Below are 20,984 nucleotides of genomic sequence, written 5' to 3' on the forward strand. Positions count from 1 at the left end.
GAAAGCTTTTTTTTTTTTTTTTTGCTTGCCCCCGTTCTTGTGGCAACTGGTCTGGAGAGGGCGAGATGCACCTGCGGTGGGAGGCTGAGGTACTGTGCATGGGTGTCAAGCATTGGGTGGTCAGCCATGCCCATTTCCTGCACCTGATGCTGCCACGCTCAGCCCTTACCCTCTTTTGCAGGCCCACGAGATGGTGATCCGAGGCTACGTACCCACGTCGGAGGAGATGCTGCAGACCCTGGCTGCCCTGCGCCTGCAGAGCCTCAACAGTGACTTCTCCACGCATGCCCCCTTCCCTCGCCTGGAGGAGCTCTTCCCGACCAGTGTGCTACACACCCGCCTCCAGGCCCCCCAGCAGGCCCCTGCCTCGACCAAGTGCCCTGGCCCCCGCTTCCGTGCGGGGCTGCTGGCTGGCGCCCTGCCTGGTGGCCTGTGGGGTCACTCACTGGCCAAGCAGCAGGCTGAGCAGGACCAGAAACTGCGTGGGCGTCTGCGGGAGGAGGGGGCCAGCATGATGGCTGCCATTGTGGAGAAGTGGAAATTGCTGCAGGGCATGGGCCGGCCTGAGGCCATGGCAGCCTACATGGCGCTGGTCCGGGAGTGGCCAGCTTTTGGCTCCACCCTCTTTGATGTGGATTTTCACACGGTGAGACCCTCTTCCTTTGCCTGCCCTGGTTGGACTCGCTCAGTGCAGCAGCTGCCTCCTCCTGCGCTACGTGGAGAGGCTGGAGCTCTATCATTCTGCGTGGATGGCTGGGAGCTGTGGGGTCTGCCTGAGCTGGAGTTGTCCTGCTTGGGCTTAGGAATCTGCTGGAAAGGGGACTTCTGGCCACTGACTGCAATCTCCAGCCTGTGCCCCAGGTTGTCCTGGGACGAGGCATGTTTTGGCAGCCGGGATAACCTGCAGGAGCCCTCTGTGTAGTGGGCTGGGTCCTGGAGCCTAAGCTCACTGAGGACAGGTGTCATATGGTTCTCACCCAGCCTGGGGCAGAAGCATAGTCCCCTGCTGCCACTATCTCCCTGAGCTTGTTGGGCTGCTTAGCATCCTGCTTGAACCCCCAGGGCTGGGCTGGGTGAGTCCTGGGTATAATGTGGGGCTGAGGAGATTGGTGTTGTAGGATGAATGGGACAGCCCTTGATGCTGATGTCCATCTGTCTGCAGAGCTTGGTGGGCACTGGGCCTCAGCGGCTGTGGCTGGGCATCGGGGCCAAGGCTGTGTCACTATACAAGCCTGGGGAGGCTGAGCCCATGGACAGCTTCTGTTATGGCCATATCTCCTCCTTCGGTGTGCCTGACAGCAGCACTTTCCGCCTCTCCATAGGGGACAGGGATCTGCTCTTTGAGACCTCCCAGGTAAGGCCTTTGCTAAGCAGTGTTCTGACTGCTCTCCACTCTGCCCTGGCTGGTTTTTTTTTTCTCGTGGCTCAGGTGTGAGGTAGCTTATTGCCCAGCAGCCTGGCCCCACACCATGGAGCCAGCTGCTTTTGACCCTCGTCTGCTCCTGGCCCTTATCCTTGTGAGAGTGCAGCCCAACTCCAAGACCTGGCACTTCACCTGGGTGTGGCCAGGGGCAGGGTCTGCAGCAACCCTCGCAAGAAGCTGACTGGGATCTGTCTGGGACTTCCAGTTGGCCAGGGAGCAAGGCCTTGTCTTGTGGGGCAGGGAGATAAAGTACTAGTTTGGAAGGCAGAATGGGGAGGGAAGGAGAAGTCTAGCCCAGGGCTTCATCCCGCTGATTGCTGTCTATTGCTGTCCTGCAGGTGGATGAGATTGCCCAGCTCCTGAACATGTACCTCACCAGCTTGGGCACCAGGCAGACGCCTCGGTTGGAAGAGCCAGCTGGTCACTGCAGCCCAGTGCATGTGCCTGACTCGGGCCTCCCTCTCCCACAGGGACTGTGCTTTGCCCCTGATCTCTGGAGTCACCAACCTGATGCCAGCTCCTTCCCCAGTTAGCTCTCTGGGGCCAGCATTCTAGTCCACGTGGCATGAGCTGCAGTGCAGGCTAATGTACCAGGATCTGTAAGGTGCTGGGGCTGCCCCAGTTACTTGTGCCCTGCTGATGGTAAAGGAGTGCCAGTCTGCCCCTGTGGCTGCTGTGCTAGGGAGCTCAGAGCTTGGGACACCGCTGGAGGAGCGAAGCGGACAGGCAGGAATGTTGGGTTGGAGACCTTAGCTCTACATGCTCCTGAGGAAAAGATGCTGTTCCTGGGGGGTCCTCACTGCCCCCAGCTTTGAGTAGGGGTGTGGGGCATCTGTCCTGGGCATCCACTTCCCTGGGCAGTAGTTGGTTTCCCTCCCTGGTTTATCTCCTTAACTTATTTATAGAAAACCCTTTCCCCCAACATGCGTGAGCACCTTTGGCTGTTACAGTGCACCTGCAGGATGCCTGATGCAGGGTGCTTGCTCCCGTTCCTGGTAGTTCATAGCAGTCCAACAGGTGTGGTTTTCCCTGGGCCATTCCTGCCTATCCCACAGGAAGGCACCAAAGGAAGCTGGGCAGGTCGTGCCTTGCAGGGCTCCAGGGGAAGAAGTGGGAGAGCTCCTGTGGGCAGGTGCCTGCTGCCTGGATGCTGCTGCATCCTGGCACCTGGGGTGACTGGAACTGGTGGTGGAATTGTTCTCCCAGTACTTGCAGTGTGGAGGAGGCAGCTTGTTAATGTGGGCTGGGCTCTTCCTTGTGGCTCTGTACCTATGGAGAGCTGGTGCTGAGGCCTGCTTGGCTCTTGTTTCTTACCTGGTCTTCAGGACTAGTGTTTCTAACTCCCAATCCAGAGGGCTCCAGCTAGCACTGTTCCCAGGTGTAGAGCGTTTCCCACAGTGGCCTGTGCTCTTTTCTGGCTGTGGGGCCCATGGTTGCCCAGTCTGTGTGAGGCTGTTTGTTGGCCTCCTGCTGGCTGAGCAGGCTGGGCTGGACCTGTTCCACTGGGGGTTGCCCACCAGCCCGGTGCCTTTGCAAGCTTGTTCCCACTGAAAGGGGGCTGTCTGGAATGCTGTGCTTCCTCTGCAGGGATTCTTCCTTTGGGTGCCAGGCTGTGTGGTACTTCCCAGACCCCTTAGTAAGTTGCAGCGATCTTCCCCCAGGGTAGGAGGGGGCTTTTTATGTTACCAGAATGCCATCTGCCACCAGTTTATCTGCCCACTGTATGCTAAGCACCTTTCTTTGCCCCACCCCTGGAAAGCTGCAGGCAGCTTTTAGGCCTGCCCCTTGGTGAGTGGGGGTCACTGTTGTCCTGTGTCCTCTCTGCTGGCCAGGCTGCTGTCATGCAGAAGCCTAGCAGCAGGGGCTTGTGGGGGTGGGGGTTTAGGTTGGTGGGGTGAGGCTTGGGTCTCTCAGTGGTGCCTCTATTAAGTTCTGTTTATTTTTTTTAATAAATGCACAAAGGAAATGCTGGGTTCATGTCGTTCTGTAGGGACCAAGGCCTGCACAGGGCATGACTGGAACTGCTACCACCATGCATTGTGAGGGCAACAGGCTGCTGCTCCTGAGCCCCCATCTGCTCAAGGACCTCAGCTGGCTCTGGTGGCTGCACAGAACATGTGCTGAGTCTGGACAGGTGCTCTTTGCTGCCTGCCCAAGTCTACAGCACACCTGAGCCACTGGAAGCAACTGAGGCACACCTGCCACAACAATGCTGCCTAAAACTGCCATAGGCCTGACTGATTGCTCTGTGGGGAACTGCCCTGTGGTTTCCAGAGTGGTGTTTATGTGTGAGAGTCCAAGGATGAAGGCTTGAATTGTCTCCATTGTAAATGTGTATGTGTGTGGATGCTCCCAGGCAGGATTCAAAGGGGTTTCTATTTGACTTCTCTTCCCTTTTTTCCTCCCCTCCACACATCTCCATTCAAAGAGATTCAGTCTGGCAAAGAGCTGAACCCAGCAAGGGGCAACCTAAGCCTGCCCCTTCAACATTTGCCTAAGTAGTGGTAATTCAGGGCTTCCTGGAAATCCCACCCACAACACTTAGCCCTGGGTTTAGGACCAGTCCCCCTGTCCCTCAAATGCAGTGCCTGCCCTCCTGGTCCAGGGTGTGTGGGGACTGAGAGAAGCAGGAACAAATCCTTCAAACTCAGTGCATGTATGGGATTAGGCCCAGCAGGCACAGAACAGAAGCCCACTGGATAAGGGCTGGAGCCTGTTGTGGGCAGTGTGCAAGACTGGTGTGCTGCCCTTGTGTTGGTACTCTGGGACCTTGTAAAGCTCAGCCTGCATGCATTGACCTGTGCTGTATTTCCAATCATACGATTTCCCCCCAAAATTTGCGGAAGCCATGCTCTTCTCTATGCCCCCCCCCAACTCTCTCTCTCTCTCTCTCACTCTCTGGCAGTTAGCAGGAGGAGGAGGACAGGAAGCACTTTGGGTGGGTCATAAGGATGGAGGAGTCCTGACAGCAGGGGCAGGGCTTGGGCTGAGTTCACTTCAGAGAGCCAGAGCTGCTGGGGAGTTGGCTCCTGGCTTTGCCTTGCTCTACCCTTTGGCATTTAATCAATACTGCAACCATCTCTCCCTGCTCTGCTTCCAGGTTCACCTGGCATCTACTAGCACTGGCTGTACCCAGTCATAAAGAGGGAGCCTGCCAAGCTAACCCCAGCAATGGGTACTTCTGTCTGGGGCTTGTGCCAGTGAGGGTGGGAGAGCCCAGCAAGGCGGAGAGCAGAGTATTTTTAACTTGCTGTTCCATGCTGCAGGGTCAGAGGAAAAGGCTAATTCTCACCTTGGGTTGCCTGGTCTGGGGCCAGCACCCCCTTCCGCTGCTGCCTGACTCACTGCTGGCTCATACAACACAGGCCCAGGTGCAGGATGGGTCTGGCCCGCCCTCCCTCCCACGGTCTGCTGCTAAATCTAGCCCCGGTGGTGCATTTGGTCCCAGGCATACACAGGACTTGCAATGCTGGCAGATCTGACAGCAGGATGAAAATGGCCAGTGAGCCCCAGGGGCTTGAGAAAATCCTTTAAGACAGGCACAGCAAGGGCAGGAAGAACTGGCTTTCCAACCACGGTGGGGCCCTTAGGATACAGTGCTGGTAGTATCAGTTCTTCAGGTGGGGGTGTTCAGCTCCACCCCTCCCCCAACCCCCCCTTATTAATGTAACAAGGTTATGGCAACCTCTGCCACTTGCCCTGTAATAGTCTTTGCAAGATCTAACTTTATTCAGTTTGGGGGAGAGGGGAAGTGTTTTGTTTTGGGGGTTTTTTTCTTTTTTGTAAGCTAGTTTCACTTTATTCCTGCATTCTTGGAACACTGGAAGATGTTCCTTACTGATCAATACCATCTTCCAGTGCCGATAGATCTGCTTCTCCTTAGTGGCCTGTATGAAGTGCTTGTTCCTTGGAGCAGGGCTGTAGCTTCTACTGCTCCCCCCTACCCCCTTCCCTGGGATGCAGTTGTCTGATGAATTTATACTTTTGCCTTAAAATCATTCAACAGTGCTTGCACATCCAAGTCTTGGCCCTCAAATCTAGTCACCCCCTTATTGCACTGTCTTAGTTTCTCAGCCAGCCCTCCTGAAGTTCAAAACCTTGTTTCAGACCTATTCTTGTCCTTCCTGCCATATCGATTTGACTCGCTAATTGAGTGAGGGAAACCACTGTAAAGGGGTGGACAGACCAGGACCTGGGTTGCAACATTGGCATGGACGCCAGATCAAAAATTGATTCTTTTTCCTGAAATTTTAAATGAACAGGTGGAAGGTGAAACACAGCTAAGAGCAGCAAAAAGCCATAGTTGCTGCACTGTTAGAGGAAAGTAATTTCTACCTTTTACACAATGGATACGAAATGGATGGAGACGGAAAACCCTCAAATTTTTGAAGCTGGATTCCGGGCTGGCAATAGCCTCACATTTCCTGAAGGTGACTGGGATGATGCAGTTCACAAACAGATGTTCTTGGCTGGTTTCCAGCCAGGTCTTAGAAATAGAATCGTTACAGTTGTAGACGCCACCTCAGCCCAAGATGAGGTTTTAAATGCAGCCAAAAGGGCGGCTGAGGTTTGGCAAAGCAGATCTGAGAGAGTTTTAAAGCTAAGAGCAAGTCCAGAACTCTGGCCACTGTGAAGCCTAAAAGGAGACCAATAAAATGGGAAATAAAAATAGGAAAGTCCCAATGCACAGTGGGAATTTTAGAGAACAGAAGGTTCCTCTTTCCAGGAATTAAAAGAGCAACTAAAAGGTACGAGGAAGTCCCTCAGGGTACCATTGGTTTTAAAGCTTGCTAAAAAGAACAGTGGGTAAAGCCTTCCCAGAACCACTAAGTGACATGCAGTGTGGGCCATCGGGCATTAGGACAGCTTGCTCCACAAACCCAAGGGGTACCAATTACCTGGGATGCCTGGGGGTACCCTAAGGTAAAAATAAAGGTGTGGAATAGGCCATGTAACATTTTCCTTTTGAGGTGGAGGAAGTGATGACCCAGATTACTGAGTCCTTGGTAAACCAGTGAATTTACTATCCCACAGTGACGATAACTTCACAACCTGGCCTATAAGGAAGGCTCACTATTGAGGGTTAAATCAAAATACTCCAGTATAGGCTCCAGTGGTTGCCTTCTATCAAGATTTATTGGAGAGGCCCCCGAGGGGAAACGGTACTTTTTGCTGTCACCTACAGTTTTCGGTCTACTTCCATAGCTCATGGGAGTCGATATAAAATTGTTTTTACACACAGGAGGCAGCAATATGAATGGATTAATTTGCCACAAAGCTTTCAGAAATCCCTGCTCTTTCATGCTTCAGTGACTAAGATGCTTAAACTTCTACTGGGCACAGAGCAGGTACTAGCTTGTAGTGGTATTCTGGTGGCATTTGAGACTGAAGAAAAACATAAGGGAGTCCTAGCCCATTTGTTTATATTGCCGAGCCAAGCTAGCTTAAAGTTAAATGGTGAAAAGGCCCAGATGGCCAGAGAAAGGGTTTCCTACCTGTGAACTGAAGTCAGCCTCAAGGGAAAGCAAACTCTCCAGGACATGGTTAAGACAGTTACTGAACTCCCCAAGGCCCACACATGAAGAGCTGTTAAGGTCCTTGGTAGGCCTAGTGAGGTTCAACTAAGATTTTATTGTAGGCTTGGCTGAAATTGATGGATAGCCATACAAACTTTTAAGAAACAGGGAAATGTGGAACCAGGGTCCAGAACAAGATCAAGCTGTACATTCCCTGAAGAGGACACAGTTAAAGCGGTGGCCTCAGCTCACCCTAATTTACAACAGCTTTTTATTTAGGAGGTGGGGGCTGCCGCCAGAACACCGGTATGGCAAGGATAAGTCCACTGCCTACATTTCCAGATGCCTCAGCCCAGGAGTCTGCAACCTACAAACATGCAGGGTGGACCCAGCCTACAAAAGGACTGGATCTAGCCCATGGCAGCACAGAAGCTCAGGGAGCAGGAGCAAATACTTTTTTCATAGGAGGGGTGGGTGAGCAGGGCACAAGGCCTAGGTGCTGACTTAAAGGGAGCACCAGAATGGAGGTCCTCTGGGGAGTCTGTTCAGCCAAATCCACTGTTGCACATTGCCAGATGACAGTACTTGGGGAGGAATCAGGAATCCAGGCTGGGGGCAGCAGGACTCAAGGCTTTGGCCACAGGGAGTGAGCATAGGAGTTCCCTGTAGCTGGTGGCTCATAGTGGCTCACATTCCAGTATTATCCTTTCCACCCCCCTCCCTCAAGTGAGCCATGGGGGGAAGTGTTGGTGTGACCAGCAGCCAAAATCTGAATGCACTGTAGGTGCCATCTTTTTACCACCAAATTCACTGTTGCCCATTGCTGCAGGTGATGGGAATTGGCAACATTCAGTGAGTGGGGGAGAGGAGGGAAGCATCTTCCACTGGGGGTGTCAGGGGAGGCACAAGGCTAAGGAAGGCACCAGAGCAACTGGGATGCAATCCCTATGCTGCCTTGAGTGCAAACTGTACGAGATGTGTCTGTCACAGGCATGATGCAAGGGCACAGGGAATCACAAATTGGAGGCAATTAGCAACCAATAGCAGAAGCTGGGTTATGAGTGGTGGTCTGTCATCAGTAAAAGGTTGCTAACTCCTGTCTTAGCTGGGTGGAAAAAAAAATATCCTCCCTTGGAAAGGCAGGTGCTAGTGGTGGACTTAACTATACAACATTTTGAATCTCTGACAGAACTTAATCCAATTATTTTAAGAACACCACATACAACCTCATTAAATATTTGTCTAATGCATGGTAGGCTAAGTAGACGTTGGCTTAACAGATGGGAACATCCAGGCAAAAATTATTGGCTATCCCATCTGTCATCATTGGGCTACAGGTAGGGACCCTCATATGTGTCCTTTACCTCTGGGTAGAACTTTAAAGCACTAGTCTGAGGAAGCACCACCCTGGACAAGACAGGCTTTCCCAGGCACAGAGATGTAGGTTATTTATGGCTCTTCATACCACGTGGATGGAAAAGCCTACACTGGCTTTTCTCTTGTGGATCCTATTAACCACACTGCAACTGCCATGCAGTGCAACCTACACTCAGCTCAGTACACTGAGCTGGCAGCAGTGCTGTCCCTTGGAGGTTACTCCTGTGAATGGGGATCTCCATCTGTATTTAGACTCTGAGTGGGTTTACTGCCATAGTGGGGAAACAACCTGAATAATTCAGATGAAACACCAGTGTTCATGCAAATCTGTATAAATGTATTATTGGCCTTCTGCAGGGTTTCTGTAGAAAAGGGGCTAATTTCATAAGGTGAAAAAGGTCATCACCAGAAGGAAGGGGCCCCTGCTCAGTGAAACAATCATGCTGATCTAGAGGCAAAACAAAGTATGCTCAATGCTTTGCCATGGCAACCACCGAAGAAGAGCTAGGAGCCAATGGCTAAAATAAAAAAAACACTAAGAGGAGTCAGAAGAGGCTTCTAGTCTATCAGAAACACAAGAAGTGGATGCCTCACTCAGGTCGCTATTCAAAAGGGATAATGCAAGTGGCAAGCCTCTTAAAGTCTAGCCTGGGAGTGATCTGCTGGTGTCAAAACCTGGAGGAAGGGGTGGGTTGTTCCTAAGAACATCAGGAATGAGATTATGTATTTGGCTTATGATTATGGAGGTCATCACAGGGTAGTCCATACCAAAGAAAGACTGCAGCAGTCAGCATAGTAGCCTTCCACTGGAACAGATGTGGAAATCTACATGCAGAACTGCTTACAAAGTATAGCAGGTGGTGCTGACCAAACAAGAACAAAAGTTCCCACTACGTCCACAAAGGGTACATGGCCCCTGGCACCGAACCCAGATGGACTATATAGGGCCCTTATAAACACCACCGAAGGGGAGTACTTATTTACTTCTCATTGTAGATGGTTTTAGAAAATGGCTTTCCCTGTGAAAACAAAAACAGTCCTGAATGCATCCACGGGTCTCACTGAGTATGTGGTTCCTAGGTGGTGTATTTCTACTGTCATAAAATTGGATAATGGCCCCATGCTTTACAGGGGAATTAATCCAGTTAGTCAGTAGATTGTACAGCATTAAGTAAAGGATTTCATATGCCATAGCATCCCTGGGCTAATAGATATGTGGAATAGCTTAACTGGAGATTAAAAGGCTTTAAAAAAAAACCCTGTGTCCAGTACAGGGAAAGATTGGGATGTGAAGCTGCCTCAGGTTTTAATGGCTTTACAAGCAGCAGCCAATGCCTCAGCTGAGTTCAGTTTTTTTTGAATGGACAACTGGTGCAATTACCAGAAGCCTGGCATGTTCCAGCCCTGGAGGAATGGCAAGCCATGTCTCTAGGTAGGCCTGGGGAATAGTTAGCTGCAAGGTTAACTGAAGTGAGTCAGCACACAGCTTGGCATCTAGGCAGGAATCAATGAAAACTGCAAAAAGGATTTTTACATCCTAAGAGGCAGACCTAAAAATTAGAAGCCAGGTAATGGTGAAAAGGTTTTTGTGGGAAAAACAGGCCTTCTCCTCTCAACAGCAGGTCCCATATGTGATCACAGACAGGTTGAGCCCTACCTTATACTAGGTGTGCAAATCCATGTGAGCCAGATTTTTGAAATGCTGTAACAGAAGACAGCTAAAACACTTTCAATGGGAAGTAACTATGAAGGAGGGTGACAAGCGGGGAGCATGTGGGTAACACTGGAGAAAAGCGTTTGTTTCTGTTTACTTAGATTACGATGGAGAGATGTGTTAGGAGGCAGTGGTCACTGCTGTGACCCTGTGCACCACGGTGATCCGTATCTACGTAATCTGATGCTGCAAGACCCAGCACAATTTGTCATCACCAGCATTGGCTGACTTAAAACAGGAGCCACTGGTTGTGGGTTGGCTGGCCTTAGGAAAATGGAGAAACAACTGAGATTTCCCATTCTGCTTTCAGTCTGAGAAGCTGTCAGGTGCCATACATCTTTAAGGCAAGCATGACAGTGATGTTCAGAGCAGATTCCAAGATTTTCCAATTCAATGGCTCCTCTTGGGTGCTCAACACAGTAGTACAATTAGGTTGTTGCCCAGCAGAGATTTGTGTAAGCGGTGGGTTAGAGGAAGAGGGAAGAGAGTGTTTGAAGACCTAGAGAGGGGAAAAGACATTGGGGAGCTCCTGCAAAGGCTGGAATTGCTTCTTGTTGGGAAGGATCAGATAAAACATTCAAACCCCATATAGTCTGGAACAACTTCACGCTAATACAGGATGTAATATGAGCTTGCTGACTAAACACTTTATGCTTGGATACCCACCAAAATTTGACACTGGTCCCCTACACATGCACTTGCTACCAACACTGCCGTGAAATTCTTAGGAGAATTGGAGGAAGATTTCCCTTTTGAAGAAGGAGATCCACTGCAGGTAAAACTAGATACTGCCACCTACCTATTAACAGACGTATGCAGTTATTGTGTACAGTTCTGGGCCCCACATCTCAAAAAGGATGTAGTAGAACTAGAAAAAGGTACAGAGAAGGGCAACCAAAACAGTCAGGGGCATGGAGCAGTTGCCATACCAAGAGAGATTCAAAAGGCTAAAACTTCAGTTTGGAAAAGAGAAGGCTGAAGGGGGATATGATAGAGATCTATTTGAAAAATCATGAAGGGGATAGACCAAGTGAATAGAGAACTGTTGTTATTCACTAACTCCCAGAATACTAGAACTAGAGAAATTAGTAGGTGACAGGTTCAAAGCTAATATGAAGAAATACTTTTTTTATGCAATGCATGGTTAATTTGCAGAATTCATAACCACAGGACCTGGTGGAGGCAGATAGCAAAACCGGGTTCAGTGAGGGACGATACATTCATGGATAGATCTATTAATGACTACTGAAGAGAATGGTTGGAGATGTTTCCTCTGGTATCTCTAAATCAATAATGGTAGATGCCAGGGAGGATACTGAATAGGGGATAGATCACTCTAGAGATATCTGGTTCAATGCTCTCCTTTTACAGCATTCATTTCTGCCAGCTGGAAACAAGATACTGGGCTACGTGGACCATAGGTCTGATCCAGTAGGGCACTTATGTTCTTACGTTTGCTTATGACATTAAGTATAAGCTTGTGGTATGGCACTTATCCACAAAGCAAGTTTTGATAACCAGAAAAAACTCCTGCAATAAACAGGATTAAAAAATACCCCTCCCAAACCCAAACAAATGATAGAAGCATGATTTAGAACCTAAACATTTAAAATATTAATAAAACCACAAAGTGCAGTTGACACTGTTTTAGGAGCTTCTAGCACTGGTATGGAAGTCTTAAACTCAGTAAACCTAGAAGTAATAAAAAATAAGTTGACAAGTATTGCCACACACTGAGCGCAAGGATTTGAGCACCAGTATCACATTAAGCTTACAAGCAGTAATTAAACCAGAACGCAGTGAAAACATCTATAAAAGTGGCACCTTAACTGAAAGGATAGTTTGGATGATGGTGAAACAAGACTTCAATTTAGATAAAGATGTGTCTTGGGTCATAGCCTGTCCACGAAAACAAAGAGAATTAGAAAGCATCATAAAGGAAATAGGGATCACTTCAAAACTGGGAGCATGGTTTTGATCCAAGAGGCCTCCAGGAGTTTGTCAACATTTTCCATGCAGAGATAAGCATGGTGGCAAGTCCAAACTGGACCATGTATTTTCAATAGCAGTGAAGTTTATTCACTGATTACATGGGCTGGGAATGAGGAAACTGTCTGCTCAGTAGTTTCCATCAGGATAGTAGCATGGTTTTGTTTCAAAACTTCAGGAAATCTTTAACTGGATTTGGAATCACAATGGAAGTTGGCAGCCCAATCTAACTACATCTGTCCAATCAAAATCATGAGGGGTGGGTTTGTCAGCTGGAGCAGTTCACCTCAATAAACGAAGAATGTTAGATATGCTGAAAGGAAACACCAAACTCCATCTTTCTCTGTCCCTGTTTGTCTTCCTTCCCTGTGGGAAAGGGCAAAGATCATAACAAGGTGCTCACTGCTCCTGCGTGCCCCAGGAGATATAGTCAGGCCGTGTGGCTGCATGGTACTCATCGACTAGCTGCTGCACAATCTCACGGGAGTTGTCCAGCTCATCAAAGTTGTCTTTGAAGATGTCCTCCTTGCGGAACTGCTCCAGGAAGGCCTCCCTCTTGCGCAGCTTGTCATACTGCCGGCATGTCCGCTCGAACAGCTAGGATGCCACACAAAACAGATGTGAGAGTGGGGAAGGACCAGGAAGCAAAAGGCTGGGTGGGAACATGGGAGCTCCTAACCTTAGCCAACCAGCCAAAGGACATAAGGGGTATGAGCAGAGAAGTCTCTGGAGGGGAATCCTAGGGCAGGCAAGCCCCCTGTGTCTGCCTAGCTTAGCAGTGGTGGAGGGGGTGCTGATACAAAGCAGATATGTCCCAGTGTGTTAACCAGGTTTCCTCGTAGGAAGAAGCAAGCAGCTCAGTGCAGCATTGCCATCTGCTTTCACATTCCCAGGAAACTTCTGATTTGGGCTGCCCATGCAGCTTACTAGACTGAGTAAACAGCCTGTATTCCCAGGGCTACTTCAACAAATGGGGACAAATGATCTACTTAGGCAGGGCTGGATTCCTCTAGCATCCAACTCTTGCAGATCCCAGAGTCCCTGGGAGAAAAATGAACATCGAGACTTCTGCTCCAGGAGACTACAGCAAAGGTGCTTGACACGTGTGGCCTGCATCAAGCCACTTGACAGTGGCTAAAGTTGGATTCGGAGGGTACCCGGTATGCTCACCGAGGAGATGCTGGTGTGGTTTGCCATCATCAGACCACTGACCCGGTGTGCAGATGGCAGGTAAGGGGACTTTCTAGAGAGTGCCACCTGGATGCTGGCAGGCCCCCAGGGGATAAAGTTGGCCAGCTTCCTCTCACGGATCCTCTGCAGGCTCTTGTGAACCTGGCAAGATAAAAGCAGGTCAGCACCATAGACATAGCAGCTATATCTGCCAATCAGCTGGCAAGGCAAGGTCAACATCCTTAAAGGGGCCAGCAAGACCACCCAGTCCCTGCTATCCCCCAGATGGACTGGGCAGGTTCTGTGTGAATGAGGGTCTCTAAGGGGCACGTTCCTACCACTGCTCATAGGCCTGGGTTTCAACAATCAGCTCCCAGGATGGGCAGACTTCTGTAGGCAGCAGGGTGTGAACACAGAGACAGCCTTTCAAAGGACTTGGTTCAATGTAGCTGGGCTGAGCAGCAGTCAGCCCTTCTCTGGCTTTCCATCAACTGTTTTAGGGACCCTTCAATCCAATCCAACCCCACCCCTAGTAGCATTATGACCCAATCTATTCCCTTCATCTGGGAGCAGACATGTCCCACGTGCCTGTGTTGGGTCCACCTCTCCTTGGATGATATTAAGGATGGCAATGTAGCAGTGGTTGGTCTGTCTGTCTCGCCCAGTGGAGACCATGACGTTTTTAGGCTGTAACAATCTTCTCATCACATCCAGAACTGTGGTCTTCCGCACACTGGCCACCTGCAAATGCCAGCAGAGAGAACTCAGATGGATGATTCATTCATGCATACAGCAGAGTGCTGGGTGCACCCGCCTGTGTGGCGCCTCTGCACAGCACACGGAGGTCTATGCTGAAGTTAGATCAATTGCAAAAATAAGGTCATTATGGAAGACTCGTACCCTTTTGAATCATGCACACAGCCCCAAATCCACAGGCAAAGGAGAGAAGCCACTGAAGCCATGTAACAGCTGAAGCAAAATTGCTACTGTTGTGCCTTTCCAAGACAAAGGGAAGCAGCCAAGAGCCATTCTGCCCCCTCATGCATGGGGCTAATAGCAGAGCTCAGCCTGAACCTGATGAACAGGGGAGGAGAGGGAACATACAGAGAGTGAGTCACTCCATCCTCTGCAGCCAAACGCATAAGTATTTAGCGAGGCAACGAGCATGCAGGGACGGAATAGGGGCACAACACTTAAGAGAGGAGTTGATCTGCTGTGATTGCTACTGACCTCACTACAGTCAACACCTTTCTACCACTTCACTGCAGTGGTGGATTGACCGTGCACAGAGCCAGTGTGGTCACAACACTCCCCCATCTCCCGTAACACACTCGAGCTCAGATGGAATTTGCTACAGTTGGAATTGTGCCCCAAGGCAGTCATTCTAAGGGATAATCATCTGTCGTTTAACATAAAGGGGGAGGCATACTTCAGTAAGGGGAAATTTCTTCACTAGAGACCAGAAATCATACTCTGTACTCAGGGGCTCACATAGTGGCACTGTGCTGGGCAGGGCTGCTGTGCAGTGGTTCTCCAGTCATTGAAGGGCTATGTTTTGGTTACGTGGCTCTTGCATGTGGGCATTATGGAAAGCTGACTTCACTGCTTGCTGGTGTCAGATGGACAGTCAACTTCACCTGCTGCAAGTATTTAGCATGGAGAAAAAATAAACTCTAGCATGTGCCACTGCTCAGAAGGGTGCTTATACACATCCATGCAGGAGACCTGATGGACCTTCTAAAGACAGGAACGGACTGTTTACTGGAAGGTGCAGGAAAAATTGTTTCCTGATACTAACTTCCTATAGCTCTATGCTAGGGACAGACACAGTTTTCCAACCAGCTTTCTGCTGGTGTGTAGAGGTCATGCCCCAAACACAAGGGCTGGGGCAGGTCAAGGACAGACGTCAACTAAGCTGCTGGCAGGCTCCCGGTACTCCTCCAAGAGAAGTCAGAACACATGCTCGTACCCATTTCTGAGCCAGCAGCCTTTCCGATTTACTTTTCTGAGTAACATCCTGGGGAAATCCATCTGATGAGAGGAGAAAAAGCAGTGGTTTGCTCATACTGAGCTACCACACTTCCCCATATTTCAGTAGGGCCTTGGTCCTGGCTGGTGCAGATGTGCCCACTGCAGGAGGGTGATCAGGGAGTACAGAATACATGTGCAGAAACATAGACTACTATCCTACTGCTTTCTAAACTCTGATGATGCAGCTGGTGACTGTACTGAGGAGGGGAGGTCAGGAGTTCTGCAGATGAGTACTTCCTACCAAGGCTTTGCAAAGAACAGCAGAATCCTGCCCCAAGGGAAATTGTGGTTGCTGTTAGCTGACAAGTCCCTCCAATTAAATTGATGGGACTGGAAGAATTTGCTGGCAAAGGATGAGGGTGCAGACAGCTGTAACAATCAAGATGTTTCAAATGCCTTTGAAACGTTTCAAAGGGTTAGCTGTGCATGCGTACTTTCTAGAAGTACCTGAAACACTCTCAGAGTTACTTTTTACAATGAGATAGTGCTTGGGAGCATTTTGATTTTTGTTATCTATACATGCAGAAAAGGGCCAGAACCAGGCAAGAGCCAGGTACTCCTCCTCCCTGCTAGCTCTTCTCTTGGGGAGACCCCTGCCATTGCCAGAGCTGAGCCCTTCAGCCCCAATCCCCTCTACCCCTCCGTTCTGAAGGGGAGAAGAGACTCGGGAATCTCTTGCTGTCCCCAACCCCTGCTTTTCCCTCTACATCCCCACCCTAGGAAGGCAGTAGAGAGGGCTGCAATATTTTTTAAATGTTCCAGCTGAGAAAGGCCACAGGGGCCATGTGCATGTCCCCCAGCTAGAATGTTTACTTTTTGAAATGTTTCTAAGTGTGTTTAATATGGAAGAGTTTCAGTTGGTACTTCTGTCTGTGCCCTGTGGTAAGTTGGGTTAACCAGCATTTGATGGTTGCCTGAGGGTAGACATCTGCCTCATGGGCCACACACAGGCTGTTGCTGTCATGAGGTAGGTCAAGCAGAGCAGGGAATGGCAGTCTGTCGAATGCCCTAAGCCAAATGAGGAGGCTGCTGGGTTATATGGTAGCAGGGAAGAACCAAGATAGAGAAAACAATTTAAGCCCAGAGTAAGAAGCTAGGACATAGCGCAGGTGTTGGCCATGGCTCCAAAAGGCAGCAACAGGCATGCATGGGAATGAGACAGGCCTGGAGGAAGCCCCTGGGCAGGAGAGAGCCCTGTGAAGTAGGTCAGCACTTACCGACTGGTCTGTGGTGAGTGGTGTGTAGCCAGTCATGAGAAAGTGCAGTCTGGGGGTAGGGATCAGAGAGGCGATCAGGCCAATCAAATCATTGTTCATGTACCCAGGATACCTAAGTGTTGTTGTGCTGGCTGACATGATGGTAGAGACCTGGTGGAGAGAGAAGGAACACAGTCAGAGACTGGGGAACAGTGCACTTGGGAGTGAGATGTCAAAACCCAGAGCTCAATTCCACAGCAATAAAAGCACATCTGTACAGATACGGACAGAGCCAAGCTCCTTGCCCCAGCAGAAGCCTTTGCTGTAAGGCCCCAGCATGACTTCTATCCTTCAACAGGACAGATCCAGGCCAAGCAGCCAGAGACTGAGGCAGGTCAAGACTAAATCAGAGGATGCCAGATTAAAGTATTTGGCAGACTTCTCAAAGTGAACACTCTGTACCAGCTGGTTGATCTGGGAGAAGGATGGGTTCTGAATGTGCAGCCGGTCTGTGGCAATCCGATTCAGAGCAGTGTTGTCCAGAACCACCTGCAAAAGAGAGAGGGCTGTGCTCAGCTACCTGGAGAACTCTTAGAGGCAGCTGAATGATACACAATGTCACAAGTGAGAACACTGAGAGAACCATCAGTCTCTGCTCAGAGTGCTGGGCCCAAATGTCACAGCACAATGAAGCACTGTGCAATGACAAAGATGACACTCAAATTGATTCATTCCGAGATGGCTGCTATTCTGGAGCATAACCAACACTCCATGGGAAACTCTCCCACTCCCATTTTGGCTGCACGCCCCAGAGTCCTCCCAAGACAGTGCTGACCCAAATGTCTGTCTCCAAGACAGTGCAGTGCAATGTCAAAGCAAGCGAAAAGCATGAGGGGAGTGAGAAAGCCCACTGCTTAGCAGACACAGACCAAGAGACTAGAAATTCTCATGCAAACTGGACTGGATGAAAAAGTGTCTTGGCTGAGACATGTCCACAGGTCTGGGTGGGAGCTGGAGATGTCTTTATTGCCAGGCTGAGGCCCCTGGAGAACAGGGGTCACTGATAATGAAGACCTGGGGTAGGGCCCAAGGGGAGCTATGTTTGAGTAGAGTGTTTTAAGTCAGATTCTTCTCTAGCTGGCTTCTGCTTTCACTAGCCTCAGGACTGAAACAGAAAGGAGAGCAGTGGAAGCAGAGCCAGCATTAGCCTCTCACTGCTGCAAGCAAGTTTGTCCTATATTTAGAAGACAGCCCCGCATAAATGCAGAAAGGAGTGCCTCAGAGCTCCGGGCACAGGTTCAAAGCCCTGTAATTCCCAGACTATGGAATGGCATAGCCTTTCCGGGGGCAGGTATGGAGCTCTATACAATTTGCTTTCCAGGTCTCATTTGTTCTGCACAGACACTAGCATGCACTGTTATGACATGCTGGCTGATACTGCTTGCCCTGTGGCAAGCTACATTTCAGAGCTGATGTGGAATACGGGATCCTACATAAACACAAGGAACAACATCACTACTGATTGACAGCTGTGCTGGCCTCGACAGATTGGAGGTCCGATGGTTCCTGAAGTGGGAGGTGAGGGCTGGCTCACTGGTGTCCCCACTCCGCTTCAAATTGCAGCAGGATTCTTACCACACAGTCAGCATTCTGGGTCAGCCGCTTGAGAGTCAGCAAAGAGTTGTATGGCTGGACCACGACATCGCTCATCTCATCCTGGTTTGGGAAAACTGAATAGGTCTCCACCAGCTTCTTGGGATATCTGAGTGAGTGAGCCCAGACATCAAGAGTTAACCTCATCAATCCTGCTGTCAGTGCTTCCCTCCCACGAGTTCCCTTCTCAGTCTCCAGGGTTCAGGACAGTGGTGAGTCACCCACAGTGCATGCCAAAGTCTGCTCCCAGGGAGGAAGAAAATTTGTTCCACCAATGCCTGCATCCAGCAGCATGGCAGGAAGCCATCAGACAAAGCCAAAGGCAAGGCTGAACCAGCCACTGGATGAGTAAGCAGCTGCTCACAAGCAAAGCTGCATGTGGGGACAAGCAAGGTAGCAGTGCGGGAATCCTGGCTCCAGCCTCCTACCTTCATTGGTGCAGCTGATCAGATCAGATCAACTTGAAAGGAGACAAAGACACTGAACAGAACAAACTCCATTTCAGAGACTCTGCAGCCCCTGGGTATAGCAGGAGCCATCCCTTTTCTCCAGATAACCTGCCGGGGACTGCACGAGACAGTGTTTGGGTGGGGACAGTGGAACAGGCCCTAAGGGTGTGGACACACGTAACAATTAAAATGTTTCAAATGCCTTTGAAATGTTTCAAAGGGCATTTCGTCGTGTGTACAAGCCCTCTGACACGTTCTAAAAGTGGCTGGAACACTCCAGTGTATTCTCTCTCCTTATACGAGGTACTTTTTTGGAATGTTTCACTTCGTTACGTCTGGAATGGTGGGAAGGAGAGCAGGCAGATGGCCTGCCAGCTGCTCTGTCCCATCAGATCCCTGGGGGTCCCTGCCAGATGTCAGGCCCTTCAGTGCCAGTCCCCCTACCCTCCACCTCTCTGCCGGACTGTGAGTGGGAAGAGGTGGGGATAGGAGAGATTGGAGCTGGGGATCCCCCTTCCCCAACCTGTCTCTTCTCCTATCCCATCCCTAGAGGGAAGTGGAAGCAAAAAGTGCTGGTCCCAGCAGCCTGGTCTAGCACCCCATGGGGGCACATGTCACCCCTGACTGAAATGTTTCCAAGTGCATTTCACTTGAAATGTTTCAGTTGTTGTGTCTGTCCGTGACCTGAGTCAACACTCTTCAGCTTCCAGAAGTCCCAGGCTGGCCTAGAATCTGCTGAGGTGAAGAGGCTAATGCTGAGTACTCACCTGTCATTCAATCTCTCCAGCAGATAGGAGCCTAACCCAGAGCCCGTTCCGCCAGCAATGGAGTGACACAGCACAAAGCCCTGGAACAAAGCAGAATGTGGACAGCTCAAGGGACCGACTCAGCCTCTCAAGTGAGATGGAGCAGAGATGAGCTCTGGCCATGCCATGCAACAGAGCCTGGGTCAGCACAGCTGGCAGCTGACTGTCTCTGGATCTGTGTCAAGAGCCACTAGTGGCAGTCAGGTGACATCACTGAACATCCTTCAAGCCTTGTCTCTGAGACAAAGTCCTGCAAACTCAGCTGCCCCCATCCTGCTCAGGAGCCTTTTAGATCCCTCCCAACCTTGGAACACAGGTTAAAGCATCACAGATATCCCTCCCTGAGCTAAGCATCCAATCAGTTGTAACACAGGTGAGTTCATAAGTTCAGGCCCTTCCTCTATTTCCAAATCAACCTACACCTGTCCCTACCAATCTTAGTGTCCCTAGAGGAAAGGCTCCTCCCTTTCTGACTCCAAGCTAAACACTCACCTGCTCCAGATCCCCACAACCTACTCCTTCTACAGTCATGTGTTTCCTTTTCCTGTTGCAGTGCAACAGAATGAAATAAACACATGGGTGCTCTGACCATCTCAGCAAAGGGCATGATGAAACTTAGGACAGTCAAGGTGATGTCAGATAAACAAAGCAAAACCAGCTGAAGAGATGGTGATTTCTTCCCCTGACTCCCCTCCTGCCTCTGAGTTACAGGACTCCACAGTGTCAGTGGCAGTAACAGGAGGCTGAATTTCTCAGTCAAGTGGTTTCACAGTTACTGATCCCCTTTAAACCTGCTTAAGAAAGTGAAACTGTAGCTGCCTCGGGTTCTTCACACCTTCACACTCTAAGGATTTCATGGTAGCCAACAGCTTAGGCTGGCCCAAAAGCTGGACTATGTCTGTCTGCTGCCACCTTGTGGTTCTAAAGCGAGCATCCATTCAAACCACATGCATAGCAGAGCAAACCAGCAGGGTACAGATTGGGATGGGGGCATTTCATCAGCACCCTTCCTACCCAGCTGTGGAGATTCACTAGAAGCCAAGCTGGGAAGGGAGTGTTTGGAGAGTGCTCCTTTGGGAAAAGGGAGAGGAACTACTCAGTCTGATGCAAGGGGAGATGAAGAGTAGGTAAAGTGGGTAAAGGGAGGCAGCAGGTCAAAATCCCTTCTTAATAACAAGCTCTGTTGGGTGTTTATGGTTTCTTCCAGAAGAGGCCATCACTAGAGGTGTTTAAATTGGATTTGGAAAATGTGTTACAAACCTTGCCAGAGAAAACCCCTCCCCTTCCAAGGGATCATGGGATCTTAGTTTCATAGTTTATAGGGTTGGAAGAGACCTGAACAGATCATCAAGTCCAACCCCCTGCCCTGGGCAGGAATGAGTGCTGGGGTCATAACACCCAAGCCAGATGTCTATCCAGCCTCCTCTTGAAGACCCCCAAAGTAGGGGCCTCCCTTGGGAACCTATTCCAAAGCCTGGCAGCCCTAACCATAAAGTAATGCCTCCTGATGTCTAGCCTGAACCTGTCCTCAGTCAATCTGTGGCTATTATTCCTCGTTATCCTAGGTGGTGCCCAAGGAACAGAGCCTCACTTATTTCCTGCTTGTGCCCCCTGGTGAGTTTACAGATGGCCACCAGATCCCCTCTCAGTCTTCTCTTGT

General features: G+C 50.0%; 2 protein-coding genes across 2 annotated transcripts in view; one reads left to right on the forward strand and one right to left on the reverse strand.

The window, feature by feature from the left end:
• Positions 1–2,327, forward strand: part of PLEKHH3 (pleckstrin homology, MyTH4 and FERM domain containing H3) — a 12,180-nt gene extending 9,853 nt beyond the window's left edge. The window contains exons 11-13 of the mRNA XM_019505016.1: positions 182–646; positions 1,163–1,354; positions 1,762–2,327. Of these exons, the coding sequence (XP_019360561.1) occupies positions 182–646; positions 1,163–1,354; positions 1,762–1,956 (852 nt within the window). The 3' untranslated portion in view covers positions 1,957–2,327. The remainder of the gene's footprint in view (positions 1–181; positions 647–1,162; positions 1,355–1,761) is intronic.
• A 10,091-nt stretch (positions 2,328–12,418) lies between these two features.
• LOC109289116 (tubulin gamma-1 chain) overlaps positions 12,419–20,984 on the reverse strand; it is a gene marked incomplete at its 5' end in the record, with an annotated part of 26,035 nt that continues 17,469 nt past the window's right edge. The window contains 7 exons of the mRNA XM_019505032.1: positions 12,419–12,616; positions 13,190–13,351; positions 13,778–13,930; positions 16,438–16,587; positions 16,879–16,965; positions 18,052–18,178; positions 19,286–19,365. Of these exons, the coding sequence (XP_019360577.1) occupies positions 12,419–12,616; positions 13,190–13,351; positions 13,778–13,930; positions 16,438–16,587; positions 16,879–16,965; positions 18,052–18,178; positions 19,286–19,365 (957 nt within the window). The remainder of the gene's footprint in view (positions 12,617–13,189; positions 13,352–13,777; positions 13,931–16,437; positions 16,588–16,878; positions 16,966–18,051; positions 18,179–19,285; positions 19,366–20,984) is intronic.

Source organism: Gavialis gangeticus, unplaced genomic scaffold (genome assembly GCF_001723915.1).
Source record: "Gavialis gangeticus isolate Ggan-Ray unplaced genomic scaffold, GavGan_comp1, whole genome shotgun sequence".
NCBI classification, from domain to species: Eukaryota; Metazoa; Chordata; order Crocodylia; family Gavialidae; genus Gavialis; species Gavialis gangeticus.